We start from the raw sequence: 12,652 nt of genomic DNA, 5'->3' as shown, positions 1-12,652 counted from the left end.
AAGAACCTAAGAGTAAAATAAATAAAAAAATAATAATAAAATGAATAGAAGTAAAAAAAAAAAAAAAAAAAAAAAAAAGTAAAAGAAAATTCAGGCAAAAGCCTTGTTAAAAATAAATGTTTTTAGGCCCCTTTTAAAAACCTCGACGGATTGTGGTGCTCTCAGGTGGATGGGGAGAGCATTCCAAAGTCTTGGTGCGGCGGAGCAGAAGGCGCGATCACCCATGGAGTGCAGCTTAGTCCTGGGGGCTTTGAGGAGGTAGGCTGTGCCGGAGCGGAGGGAACGTGAGGAGGACTGGGGGGTGAGGAGAGATGATGACATCACCCATGCCACCACAATCATCATCTCAAGTCAGTCATGATGACATCACCCATGCCACCACAATCATCATCTCAAGTCAGTCATGATGACATCACCCATGCCACCACAATCATCATCTCAAGTCAGTCATGATGACATCATTCCCCTTCGGAGTCACTGATATTCCCTGTGGGAGACAGGGAAGTGAGACGGCTCTGAGCACGTCTCACTGACCGGGTCAAATACAGCCTCCACCCTGCCCAGTGGGTCAGGTAAAAAGTGACTAATGGTATCTCTTTCACAGGCTGCTCCCCCTGCCCCCCTTACATAATTAGATACACGGATACAAGGAGAAGACCTTGATACCAATCAAACAGAAGAGCCTCTGTAAAGATGTCCGCTCGCACTCTCATTTCCTCGTTTGAGTTTGCTGACCACACCCTAACTGTAACTCTGCCTGCCTATGCTCCTTGGGCAGTGTACACACACACACAAACACACACAGCGGTCACTGGGCGTTGCCTTCATTATGTGGTCAATATGACACAAGGAATCTGCTCAAGAATCTATCAAGATCGTCCGCCTGCTGAAAGGCAACACTCTAGAATGATTAGGTTCTTAAATCACGTTATTCACAAATGGTTGGGAAAACGATAAACAGATGGGAGGCTATTGAGCAATGGAGAGCTTCTTTTAGGGGTAGAGTCTAAATGTGGGACTCATAAATGTGTGTTTGGGGTTAAGGAGGGGTGTGTGCCTCGACCAAGAGGAAATGGAGCTCAGTGGAAACTATGTGATCTGGAAGTGGCTCATCACCGTTTGATGTCCTGATCAGCCGCACAGTTAAGACACACACCTACCCTACAAAAGCCCACATGCACTTCCAGTAAAGACCTCCAGACACGCACACACTATAGGGCTGAAGAAGGTCTTTGTGGACTTCATTGTAACCACCAATAAGTTGACTACTTAAGAAGAGGCAGCCCTGTGAGAGAGAGAGCGAGAGCGAGAGCGAGAGAGCGAGAGAGCGAGAGAGAGAGAGAGAGAGAGAGACACACACACACAGACACAGACACACACACACAGAGTCATGGTTCCATCATCCTGACCTCTCTCCAAGGTAATCTCCGATGGCGGTCTTGTTGAGGCCTTCTCCCTTGTAGAGGAACTGAGCAATGTCGTCGCTGGTATTCTTCAGCAGGTCGTTCTCTATCAGGAACTGGATGCCCTGAGAGAGGAGAGGACCCAGGTTACATCCTGCCTACCAGGGCTGTCCTCAGCTAAATAAATTACTAGTCAACTAAAAGTCAAAGGATTTTTCTGAGTATAATGAATAGTTTATTTAATCCACAAATCATTCTCACATTATTGTTGTTTCCGCAAATTAATGCAATCACACAAAGGAAGCACTTTAAATTCAGTGCTTATTACAGAATGAAAGCATATTGGTCAATGAGGGATGCCAGTGATGTGCTCATAATTCCTAGGACCTAGAAGACCATAATGACTGGATTAATCAATTAATCAAATAAGACAGGAAAGCCCAGTTGTCTATAATAATTCACATGTCTTTAACCTCTTAAGCCCGATTGGCCCGGTACTGGGCCGAGATTTATTTCACGTCATAAATAGATCAATAGTCTGTATTAATTAATGTTGCGTTTCTTTTTCAAATGTAGCCAAGAGTAAAGACCGTAACCCTATAAAAACAGCAGTCAAAGTGTATATCTTCAGCACTACGTTTGTTTACCAATCATTTTAAATGTTATTAGCTAAATATGAGCTTATAAAAATCTCTGCGCATTGCATCGTAAATCGGATGATTTAGACGAAATTACACAGTCATGAAATCGTTGGACCGAGGGCTTTCGATGGACGTAGACATTTCATAAAACTACACTACCCACTACCCAGCTCACACTAGCCGGTCAAAAGGTGACGTGAAAAAATATATTGGCGTTATTTTTGTGATTATGTCTCATGGATCAAACAAACCTGAACGTTATTGCCATAAAATACAACGTATATTGTTTCTTTACCTTTCTGTGAAAGTCTACAAAAAAAAATGCTTCGCAATCTGGTGAACGATGGCAAAGCTATGGACATTATACAAAAGTAACTGTACTTACAGTAGATTTCATTCACAGTCTTTTCTGCCCTGTAACGGGTGCCTGGTGGTACTAAATCCAGATTTGGCCCGATCCATAGATGTATGACTTGGCCATAATAAGGTAATTTATAGGCCTGATATTCTATATTATATATTCATATTTCAAATTGCATGTGTCCGGATGACAAAATTCAGTACTGTATCTACAAAAAACCCTGTAAATCATCTGCCCTTTATTAATTTGCTTAGATATTTTGTACACTTGATCTCAAGAAGATCAAGAAAAATAAATGTTTCACTTCTGGTCAATGCATGGCGTTATTCACAGTCAAAGATGAGAAAAATAAAATTGCAATTCATTCATTACAATTTACTCAAGCATAGTAAGAGACACACTGCGAATACATTCCCTGAGGTCCCATAGATGTCTCTAGACCTAGAGGCTAGGACTTAAAGAGGTTAGGAATCTAGATAATTATCCTCACCTTCTTAGGGTCCATGTTGAATTTCTTTCGGCCCATGGCCACCTGTTTATTCCTCTGCATATTTTTCCTGGAACATCAATAGATACATTGTACATGATTGACTGATGAAAAGTGACACTGAAAAGAGAATTGCGTGTCAAAATTGAAATGGTTGACATTGTGTTAATCAGCCAATAAATTAAGTGCCATCTATTTTCCCTTTGAATGTCATTGATAAAAATAGATTTTCTCTTCATCTACTTGGTTATTTTACAAGGCTTGTCCCAATTCATTCACTTCTATTAACATGTCTCTCGTTCGTTTGGCCGTGGCCTATTCTTTTTTTTTTTAAACTTTGACCAGTCACCTGGTTCTTTTAGCGTTTATCGCTTTTTCTTCACATTCATACTTGGTCAAGTTCGACCGACAGAAGCAGGCTGAAAGGGTTCAGATGGGGGGGTAGACACTCTGGGAAAGGCACGGCTGCCGTCCGGGATTCGAACGCGCTCAGCCCCAGATCCGCGCGAGCGCGGTTGTCCACGGCGCTGAAATAGCACTCGCGGTACGTGGTGAGCTACTGGAGCTCCCCTCCATGGCTTATTCTTAAAGAGATAAAGAGCCCCAATATCATGCATATGGAAAAAGCTCAGGCCTGGAGTGTCAAAGAGGTCAAAGTGCACTCTCAGTCCCAGTCATCGCCATGGTTACGTCATCTTCCCCGGCCGGCAATAGATCGGCCCTTCTTCCCACTGATTCATTCCACCCTGCATTCCTCTGGCCTTTGTCTGTGAAGCTACACCACGCAGCCAACAGATGTTGCAAGAAGCTGAAACACTAGGGAAAGCCTAGAAGGATATGACGAGGACATGGCCCCTTCAAACACAGGGAGACAACGCTACTTCTACCAGTTCTCTCCAACTGTTTCATGATGCCGCTGACTCATCCCGGTCTTATGGTTCTAGCAGGGACGGAGACCGGCTATACACCAGACCAGACCGGCTATACACCAGATCAGACCGGCTATACACCAGACTGGCAAATCCGGGTACTTTGGCTTTTTGGGGGGAGACACAGACATTGTTCTTATTGACTGCCATTGTATTCAGTCTGTATAAAAAATCAGTCGGCAGAACGCTTACATTGTTTGAAAGGTTTGTTACTTTCCAACACTGGTCACCATTGAGTGTTCACACCATTGTGAAAGATTTATATCTGTGCGTTTTGTCCTAAAGTGGTTTTCCTTCAAAAGTCGCCTGGCGCGACCAAAATAGAGGGGTGGTGATCAAAGTTCAGTACGATTTACATTTTGCCGGTCTGATGTATATTGTGTACAATTGTCTCCAATAAATGGATCAGATGGGGACAACGGGTACTAAGTACTGTGGGCCTTAGGGCTCATACAGGCAATGTGGCACCTCGCCGCAGGGTGGTGTGGGCGACTAGGCGTGCTAGTACACGGCCCATTTGTGTGACGTTATGCTGTGAGCTTTAACCCCCCCAATCCAGAAGGCCACGTGGCAATAAATGGATAATGCACCTAAAAGTTGTTAGCAAAGAAGACGAAGGAAGCTTCTAGAATTGGCATCACATTAGGCCTGCTATCGCTAATGCCGCTTCAGCACCATAACCACATGTATGCTCTTGTCGATAATAAACTTGTTTCATGTTATCTCTCATTAAAAATGTGCAATATGCTAATGCCACTCAGCTAACAGTTAGCATCTTCCTTGCGGAAGGAATATATAATAACAGCGGCAACCTAAAGAGTGACAGATTACGCCAAACGTTTATTCTGGTTCTACTTTCAAGTTCAAGTTCAAGTTCATTTTATTGCCACACGGCCAGGCAGGCTGCTGCATGTTATATTTCTGCACCCCATGCGATAACTGCCACAGCCTAAACACACTACTGTGTTTTTTCTACATTCCCTAAATTGGTCTGAATGAGCCCTTAATGTGTTTCAGACAGACCACAGAGAAAGTGCTTTGGAACATTCGGGAGATGATGGAATCCATAACTGGCACTCCAGACACCTCCCTCGCATGAGACCCCCCACGCACCCTCCATTGTCTGCTCCTACCCATACACCTCCTGCATTATTCAATGGACCTCCCATTACAAGGGGGAGTGGATGATGAAACATTTAAACTGCCTTAAAAGCATGGCCAATTTAGAGGCAGGGGTGGAGAGGTAGGGGGCATAAGGGGGGTTCAGCGTGAGGTGATGCGCTACCTGGCCATTTAACATTAATTATTCACTGGGTAATTTGCTAAGTTAATAGAAGACAAACAAGAAACCAGTTTAGGTAGTGTGTGCGTGTGTGCGTGTGTGCGTGTATGTGTGTGTGTCTCACCTCTCCTCGGTGGAACCCAGGTTCTCAATCTCACTGGTTACTTCTGCTATCTCATCCTTGAGCCGCTGGAGAGGGAGAGACGAGAGGAGTGTTAGAGAAAGAGAGAGGGAGAGAGAGACAGAGCATGAGAGATGGGGAGAGAGAGGGAGAGAAATAGAGATGGAGAGAGACAGAGAGAAAGAGATGGAGAGAGAGAGAAAGAGAAAGATATGGAGAGAGTAGGGCTGTCCCCGACTAAGGATTTGGATGGTCAACTAGGATTGGCCAAAATGTGCGTTGGTCGACTATTGGTCGACTTAAAAAAAAAAAAAAAAAAAAATTGTATCATTCCATTTGCGCTGTGGGGGGGGCGTCTATACTTTCTGTAGCCACATTTCTACAGGACGCTCTCTGATTGGCCACTGACTGACGCTCTGATTGGCCACTGACATGTTTGCGTGACGAGCTGTGTCTTTGCCCATTTCCGCGTCAAACAGCCTGCAAACTACCTGCCGTTCTATCGCCATGCTCTAAGACAAACTCTAACCTTAACCAACTTCGAAAGAGTGCCTAAGCTTAACCGTCGAGAGAGCTTGCCGTCACGCTCTAAGACAAACTCTAACCTTAACCTACTTCGAAAGAGTGCCTAAGCCTAACCAGTGTAGAAACTGACGTCGGCCAATCAGAGAGCGTCCTGCAGAAATGCGGCTACGGAAAGTATAGACGCTGTGGGGGGTGCTTAATGTCTGAAGGAGTCGACTGAAGGCTTCTTGTCCTCTGCAAAAGCATTCAATTGGTCCACTGATGGATACATCTTGATATTTGTCTAGTCTAGTGTGTTCATTAGATGGGTGAAATCCTCTTTCAGTGCCTCTGTGCCTGTTTTCGTAGGCAGTTAGCCTCTGGTATGCGTGCCATTAGCGTTAGCCACGCTTCTAGGCCTCTTTTCTTTTGGAAAGAATGGTAAAAAAATAAAAAATAAATTATTTCTTTTATATTATATTCGACTAAGAGGTTGGCCAGTCGACTACGGCTACTTTCGACCGATTAGTCGACTAATCGATTAATAGGGGTCAGCCCTAGGAGAGAGACAGAGAAAGATATATGGAGAGAGACAGAAAGAGATGGAGAGACAGAGAGAAAGAGAAAGAGATGGAGAGAGACAGAAAGAGATGGAGAGAGACAGAAAGAGATGGAGAAAGAGAGGGAGAGAGAAACATTCATCCATCCACCCATCCATCAGTTTGCTTAGCACTGGGGCTCTGGGAGGATTTATAACCCTGGTTGTTTCCATAAAATGTGAGAGGGTTCTATCAGACAGCAGCAAGAGGCAGACTATCCTCTCTGAATCATGTGTGTGTGTTTTTTTTATCACACAGACACATCAGAGGAACAAACAACTGAGCAGTGTCTCCTCTGAGGCTGCTGACGAACACGGCACAGAGTGGCACGTGAAACGGGATAAACCTCCAAAAGGCCCTCTGCCCCCTTTACATGCTGGGGTACATTCAGTCCGTTCTCTGGTATTCCCAATATTCCCCAACCAATGCTGACAGTTACCACCCAGATCTAATATAACAGGGTGTGTGTGTCTCTGTGTGTGTGCCCCAGAGCTGCCTTCGCTGCTCCAAACAATCCACTCCCTTTCTGAATTTGATTAGCCGGGGGGAACATTCATGGGATAACCTCGATACAAATGCAGTAAGTAGAGAAAGTGGATTATATATATTTTTGGTGCTGTTTCAGAGATTAATGGTGTCAGAGACAGACTGGGTGGGTCTATCAAGCCAAAGGGGCCCTGCTGGTGCCAGAGTGGCACCGTGGCAGTGCAGGGTAGACCAGAGCCGGCCCGGGCAGCACTCCACATGGGTGGAACCCGGGTGATGTCATCTCGATCAAAGCCCTGGGATAATAGACTCCAGCAGTAGAGCAAGCAAGCCTATTTTTTTATAATCTCTCTTTTTCGTACACAGTACCGTATATTTGTATGTCTTGTATGTCATAAATGTCTTGATTAATTGAAAATGGAGGACCCTTATGTAAACAAGATGAAAGTCTTTTTCTGGTCTGCATCCTCTTAGCAGTTGTTAGTGTTGAGCTGTACTGTATTTGTACCCATTCTGCAATCTGTTAATAAAGTTTTCAATCAATCAATAAAAAAACAGAACCTGGCTACTATTGGCTAAGGGAGGATCCAAAGATGATCCATTCATACCCTGCCGTAAGGTTTGAGTATCATTCTTCTAATACAGAATAACAATCCACTGGTAGGTCAAAACCTCAAAAAAGGGAGCATCTGTGCCCCCCCCCCCCCTTCCCCAGGCTTACACAATCACAAACACATTCCTCAGATGCTTGCCTGCACAAACAAAGGCTGGAACTGTGAGAGGTGGAGGGTATGTGTGTGTGTGTGTGTGGGGGGGAGGTTAGTGGCCTTAGGTGGGGGAGGAACGGTGGTGACCTGAGCGATGTCACACCTGCGATGTTTGTCAGGGCCAAGTCGGGACGTCTGGTGGCAGAGTCTGTCCTCTGGCTGATGATGAGCATGACAGGATGGACTCTGAGCAAGCAGGCTAAAGGAATGAGACTGTCCTCTAGGGTCATGGGCCATGAACATCACTGGAGGCCACAGAGAGGACGTTCATATAATTCTTAATATAAGTAGAGAAATCAGTCCTGACCTCAGAGAGAGAGAGAGAGAGAGATGAGGGGTGATTCTACTGGGCATCACAACAACACAATGCTGTGGTTGATTGTAGGCAGACTGCATTGTGTGTTCACGTATTCAGGTTTGTGGGTTGGACAGTGGAGTCAAAGAGAATAAGTCAACGTTAGCTTTCAGGCTGTAGCTAACTTGGAAAACACAACGTATTTGCATAAAAAGTATTTGTAACCAATTTATTATATTCTTCTTCTTATTATTGCTTGTAGGGGTGCACCGATGTATCGGTCGGGTATCGGTATCGGCCGATAAGTGCCTTGTTGACTGCAATCGGCCTATCGGCTGATAAGCTCGAATGTGCCGATGGCAGTAGCCGATAAATATCCATCAATTTGTGTCGCGTCAAAAGGTAATAAAAAGTTCAGTCGCGTCCTGCACAACGCCGCCCCCGGCCCACACACACAAGCTACTGCATCAAAGTTACTACTTATGATTAACAAATGCATTCGTTTTGTGGCATTAACGTTATAGTTAGTGTTACACGTTCAATAACATCAGCATATTATTTACCCGAACGTAGCAAGCATTACTCGAAAGGCTTTGTTTTATTATAACATTCATTGCAGTAAAATCATTATGCCTCGTTTAGTCATCCTGCGGAGCTAAAAGCTAAATGTCAGCCGCGCCGCCGCGGGGATCTAACGTTGTTGTTGTTGTAGAAAACCTCTCGTCAAAATCAATGGCGGACAAAAGCGGAAGTAAAAAATGTATACGCGCTTGCCGATTGGTGGTAACAGCAGAGGCGGGTGCAAGCGGTGTGTGACGTAATTGGCAGAATCGACTGTCAATCAAAATTTCATTGGTTGAGAGCTCTGGTTGAGACAATAGTATCCAGCTGCAGCCCGGTAGACCATACTGGGAGAACTAGTATCTAGCTGCAGCCCGGCAGACCATACTGAGAGAGAGATAGTGCTATTTCTTGATGTTTCATTTTTTTAAGTAAGTAAAGAGGCCTATGTTCATATCGGTGAGCACAATTTGTAACACAAATATACAGTAGTTTCATAAAAATATATATATATATATACCGTAATTCCTCTAATAGTAACCGGTATTCAATTAAAAACCGGGTCTCTATTAATGACCGGGTGCGCTGTTGAGCTAAGCAATTATAAGCCGGCCTCCTAATACAAGCCGGGTTTCATGTATATTAGAGGAATTAAGGTATTTCCCTCAACGGATTTACCATAGGCAATATATTTTGTTATTGTTGTTATATGCTGGCCTGGCTGTGCAGTAAATACCATATAATGGTATGGTGTTAATGTTTACCAAGAGAGTAAGCCTACCTCAGAATTGTATAAAACGAAGTTATTATTATTATTATTATTATTATTATTATTATTATTATTATTATTATTATTATTATTATACCAGTATTGTGATTGCACTATTTTACTTTATTTAACTTTTTTTGACCACCTGTAATTGCACTGTTTACTACCGCATTTCATACAGTACTTGGTTTCAATAAATGAACCCAGTACATTTTACTGGGTTCAAACTGACACAAAATGTTGATTTATTCATTATGATCCGTTTGAAAATTTGAAATATAGGGCTCTCTCTTATACATGCCTCCTCCTAATACAAGCCTGGTATCCGCTACAGTTGAAACAAATACAAGCCGGGGTTACTATTAGAGGAATTACGGTATTACAAAAAAATTAAATATTACAAAAAAAATGTAAATAATAAAAGAAAAAAGATTTGCCACAAATATCGGTATCGGACGATTGTGTTAGTTGAACAATTGGTATCGGTGGCAAATTTTCATATCGGTGCATCCCTAATTGCTTGTGTACTTGTTTTAGTCCAATAATGCACTTCAACAACACAACAGATCAATACTAGTGGCCTCAACACACAGCTCCTCTACACACATGACTCAGAATAAACAGATACAGTTCACTAAGGAAGCAAGTACTTTAGTAGGAAATGCCTCGCATTCCACTTCAGAGGAAATATTCCAAGGATATTTAATCAAAAAGCAGAGAGGTGTTCCAGCTGGAGCCTCAGTCAGACCTCTGCTCACATTACTGGGTGGACCACAGTGGTTCTAAGGATATGATTTCACACTGGTCTGGAGATATGTCTCATCGCTTTCAATAAACATGGTGTTGAATAATAAACAATAACAAGCATCCGCAAAAGCTGTGACCACGCATGCATCCATGCACACACACACACACCTAGGATGAAGACTGTGGCTAGAGGGTGGGGACACTATGGTGGACCAACCAAGCAAAGGAGCAAGCTATAGAGAATCATGCAAAGTTGTAGCTTCCTAGAAAGAGGAGCTATTATAATACATAAAACGTTAATTACACTCATACAATATTCAGTATGAGTGGAAAGTCAAAAGTGATTGTGGTTACTGAGTGCACAGGGTAGACATGTTGTCCGTTGTGTGGATTCCAGGTTATTTTACAACTAAAACGGGACAACACTTCCATGCCCACACAAACAATTGGGGCAGTCCCGCACGCAGGCACCTGCTCGCTCTTCATGCATTCACTCTCTCTCTCTCTCACCTGAATGTCCTCCAGTAGCTCCTGCTTGCGCCGGCGGATATTCTCCAGCTCCTGCAGCTCCTCTGGGGTGAGGTCGTCAGGCACTGGGGAGAGAAGAGGAAAGAGAGAGAAAGACCGAGACAGAGAGAGAAAGAGATGAAGGGTTAGGACATGGGCAGTCACAAATACAGAACAATACACCTTTATCACTTGCACTGCACATCTATTCCTCAAGGCAGGATGTATTGGAGACAAATAATATTATACTGTAATATTTCTCCTGTACAGCACTGGGTGATTGAACGCCCAAGGCCAGGTCTGCTACAGAGAATACGTTGAGAGAGAGTATGAGAGATGCTCTTTTTGTTAGCGGGGGATCGATTAGCTGTATGAGAAGAGCCAAACAGGAGCCTGAGAGGAGTGGAAACAAGAGCGGAGAGGAGACTGAAAGAGAAGAGACGAGAAGATATTAAAAGAGAAGAGGAGAGAAGAAAAGAGGAGACTAAAAGAGAAGAGGGGAGAAAAGAGGAGACTAAAATAGAGATGAGACTGAAAGAGAAGAGGAGAAGAGAAGGAGATTAAAAGAGAAGGAGAGATGAGAAGGAGAGGGGACTAAAATAGAAGAAAGGAGGATAGGAGACTAAAAGAGAAGAGAAGAGAAGAGAAGAGAAGAGAAGAGAAGAGAAGGGTTTCCTGCAGTATATGGATCAGGCAAGCAGCTAGACTGCCCTCCGTTTACAAACACTCCCAGCACAAGGACCACCCATTCCATGATGGCTGACCTTCGAAGCTTTTTTTGGCAATCGAAGCTTCGGGGCCAAGCTTCGATTTTAATTAGAAGCTTCGGGGGAAAAATAAAAATGTATTATAATTAGGGATGCTCGATATTGGCTTTTTTACCGATACCGATATTCCGATATTGTCCAACTCTTAATTTCCGATACCGATATCAACCGATACCGATATATGCAGGGTATCCCCCCCCAAAAAACTGAATAATTTCAGGTAACTAATAATTTCACTGGATATATATATAACAAATATTGTTATTGTTTTTTTCTTTTTTTAAACCGATACCGATATTTTCCGATATCACATTTTACTGCCGATATCGGCCGATAATATTGGTCGGCCGATAATATCGGACATCCCTAATTATAATATATATATATATTTTTTAATCTTATGTTGTGGGACTTGTACAGCACTTTGGTAAACGTTGTTGTTTTTAAATGTGCTCTATAAATAAAGTGGATTGGATTAATTAATTAAGTAGCCCCTTTCGTGACAGTGACGCAGCCAACAAGGTTTCACTCGGCTGCCCTGACTGGGTGCAGTGGGGCTGCTCTCACAGCCAACGACATGACATTACATAATTATGTTGCAACCTTCGTCTATCAAGCAAACAATTATATTATATTTAATTTATAATTATATCAGACAATGCACCTACAAAAGCAGATGATTTGATCGATTGAAAACTTTATTAACAGATTGCAGAATGGGTACAATACAGTACAGCGCAATACACACAATTGTTAACACATTGAGGACCGGCCGGCGCCGTCTAATATGTGGCTGGAGGACAAAGCTTCGTAAACAAAACGATGTCCTTTTGGATAGCTATATCTATACTTTAGACAGTACTGCTCAGGGCTGTACGCTGCGATGATCTCATCGCAAATTGCCCCTTTAATTGGCCGTTGCGATTGGTAAATAATATTTGGGGGCGGGCTTGCGAGTAGGGATTTCAAGCCTTGCATTCGCATTTCACTCCTAAATGATCCAAGGCGTGTGATGAAGCTGAGCACTCAGGTATGATCAGCGGGGAAAATCAACTGAGCACTCACTCTGATAGACTGGCTGACTGTCTGATTTAGCTATGAAGAAAAGTAAAGTTAGTAGTAGGGATGGGAATCGATGGTTCCTAACTGGGTTTTGGCCATATGCTCCCGAAATTCTCCCGCTGTTTGGCTGCTTCTATGTGCAGTGAAAACTACTCGAAATGATGTCATTGATTTAGTTCAGGGTTAGCCGCGGAGCTAACGCTAGCTAACGTGAGCTAATCAAGCTCACAGAGAGAGATAAACAGCTGACAGCAGGTAGTACAGGTACAAATACAATAAAACAAGGGGTGGGGGCTGTTGTGTAAACCTTGTGTCGCGTCAATCTGGTCCACACGTTACTCGTTCATATCTCAGCCTGTGCTGA

General features: G+C 43.3%; 1 protein-coding gene across 1 annotated transcript in view; it reads right to left on the bottom strand.

Annotated features, from left to right (window-relative positions):
* Nucleotides 1–12,652, bottom strand: part of cyth1a (cytohesin 1a) — a 98,343-nt gene that overhangs the window by 35,602 nt on the left and 50,089 nt on the right. The window contains exons 2-5 of the mRNA XM_084329479.1: nt 10,463–10,545; nt 5,228–5,292; nt 2,896–2,962; nt 1,410–1,528 (exon numbers count right to left, since the gene is read on the bottom strand). Of these exons, the coding sequence (XP_084185605.1) occupies nt 1,410–1,528; nt 2,896–2,962; nt 5,228–5,292; nt 10,463–10,545 (334 nt within the window). The remainder of the gene's footprint in view (nt 1–1,409; nt 1,529–2,895; nt 2,963–5,227; nt 5,293–10,462; nt 10,546–12,652) is intronic.

This window comes from Notolepis coatsorum (genome assembly GCF_963971535.1).
Source record: "Notolepis coatsorum genome assembly, chromosome: 14".
NCBI classification, from domain to species: Eukaryota; Metazoa; Chordata; class Actinopteri; order Aulopiformes; family Paralepididae; genus Notolepis; species Notolepis coatsorum.
This window is presented reverse-complemented; position numbering and strand designations above follow the sequence as displayed.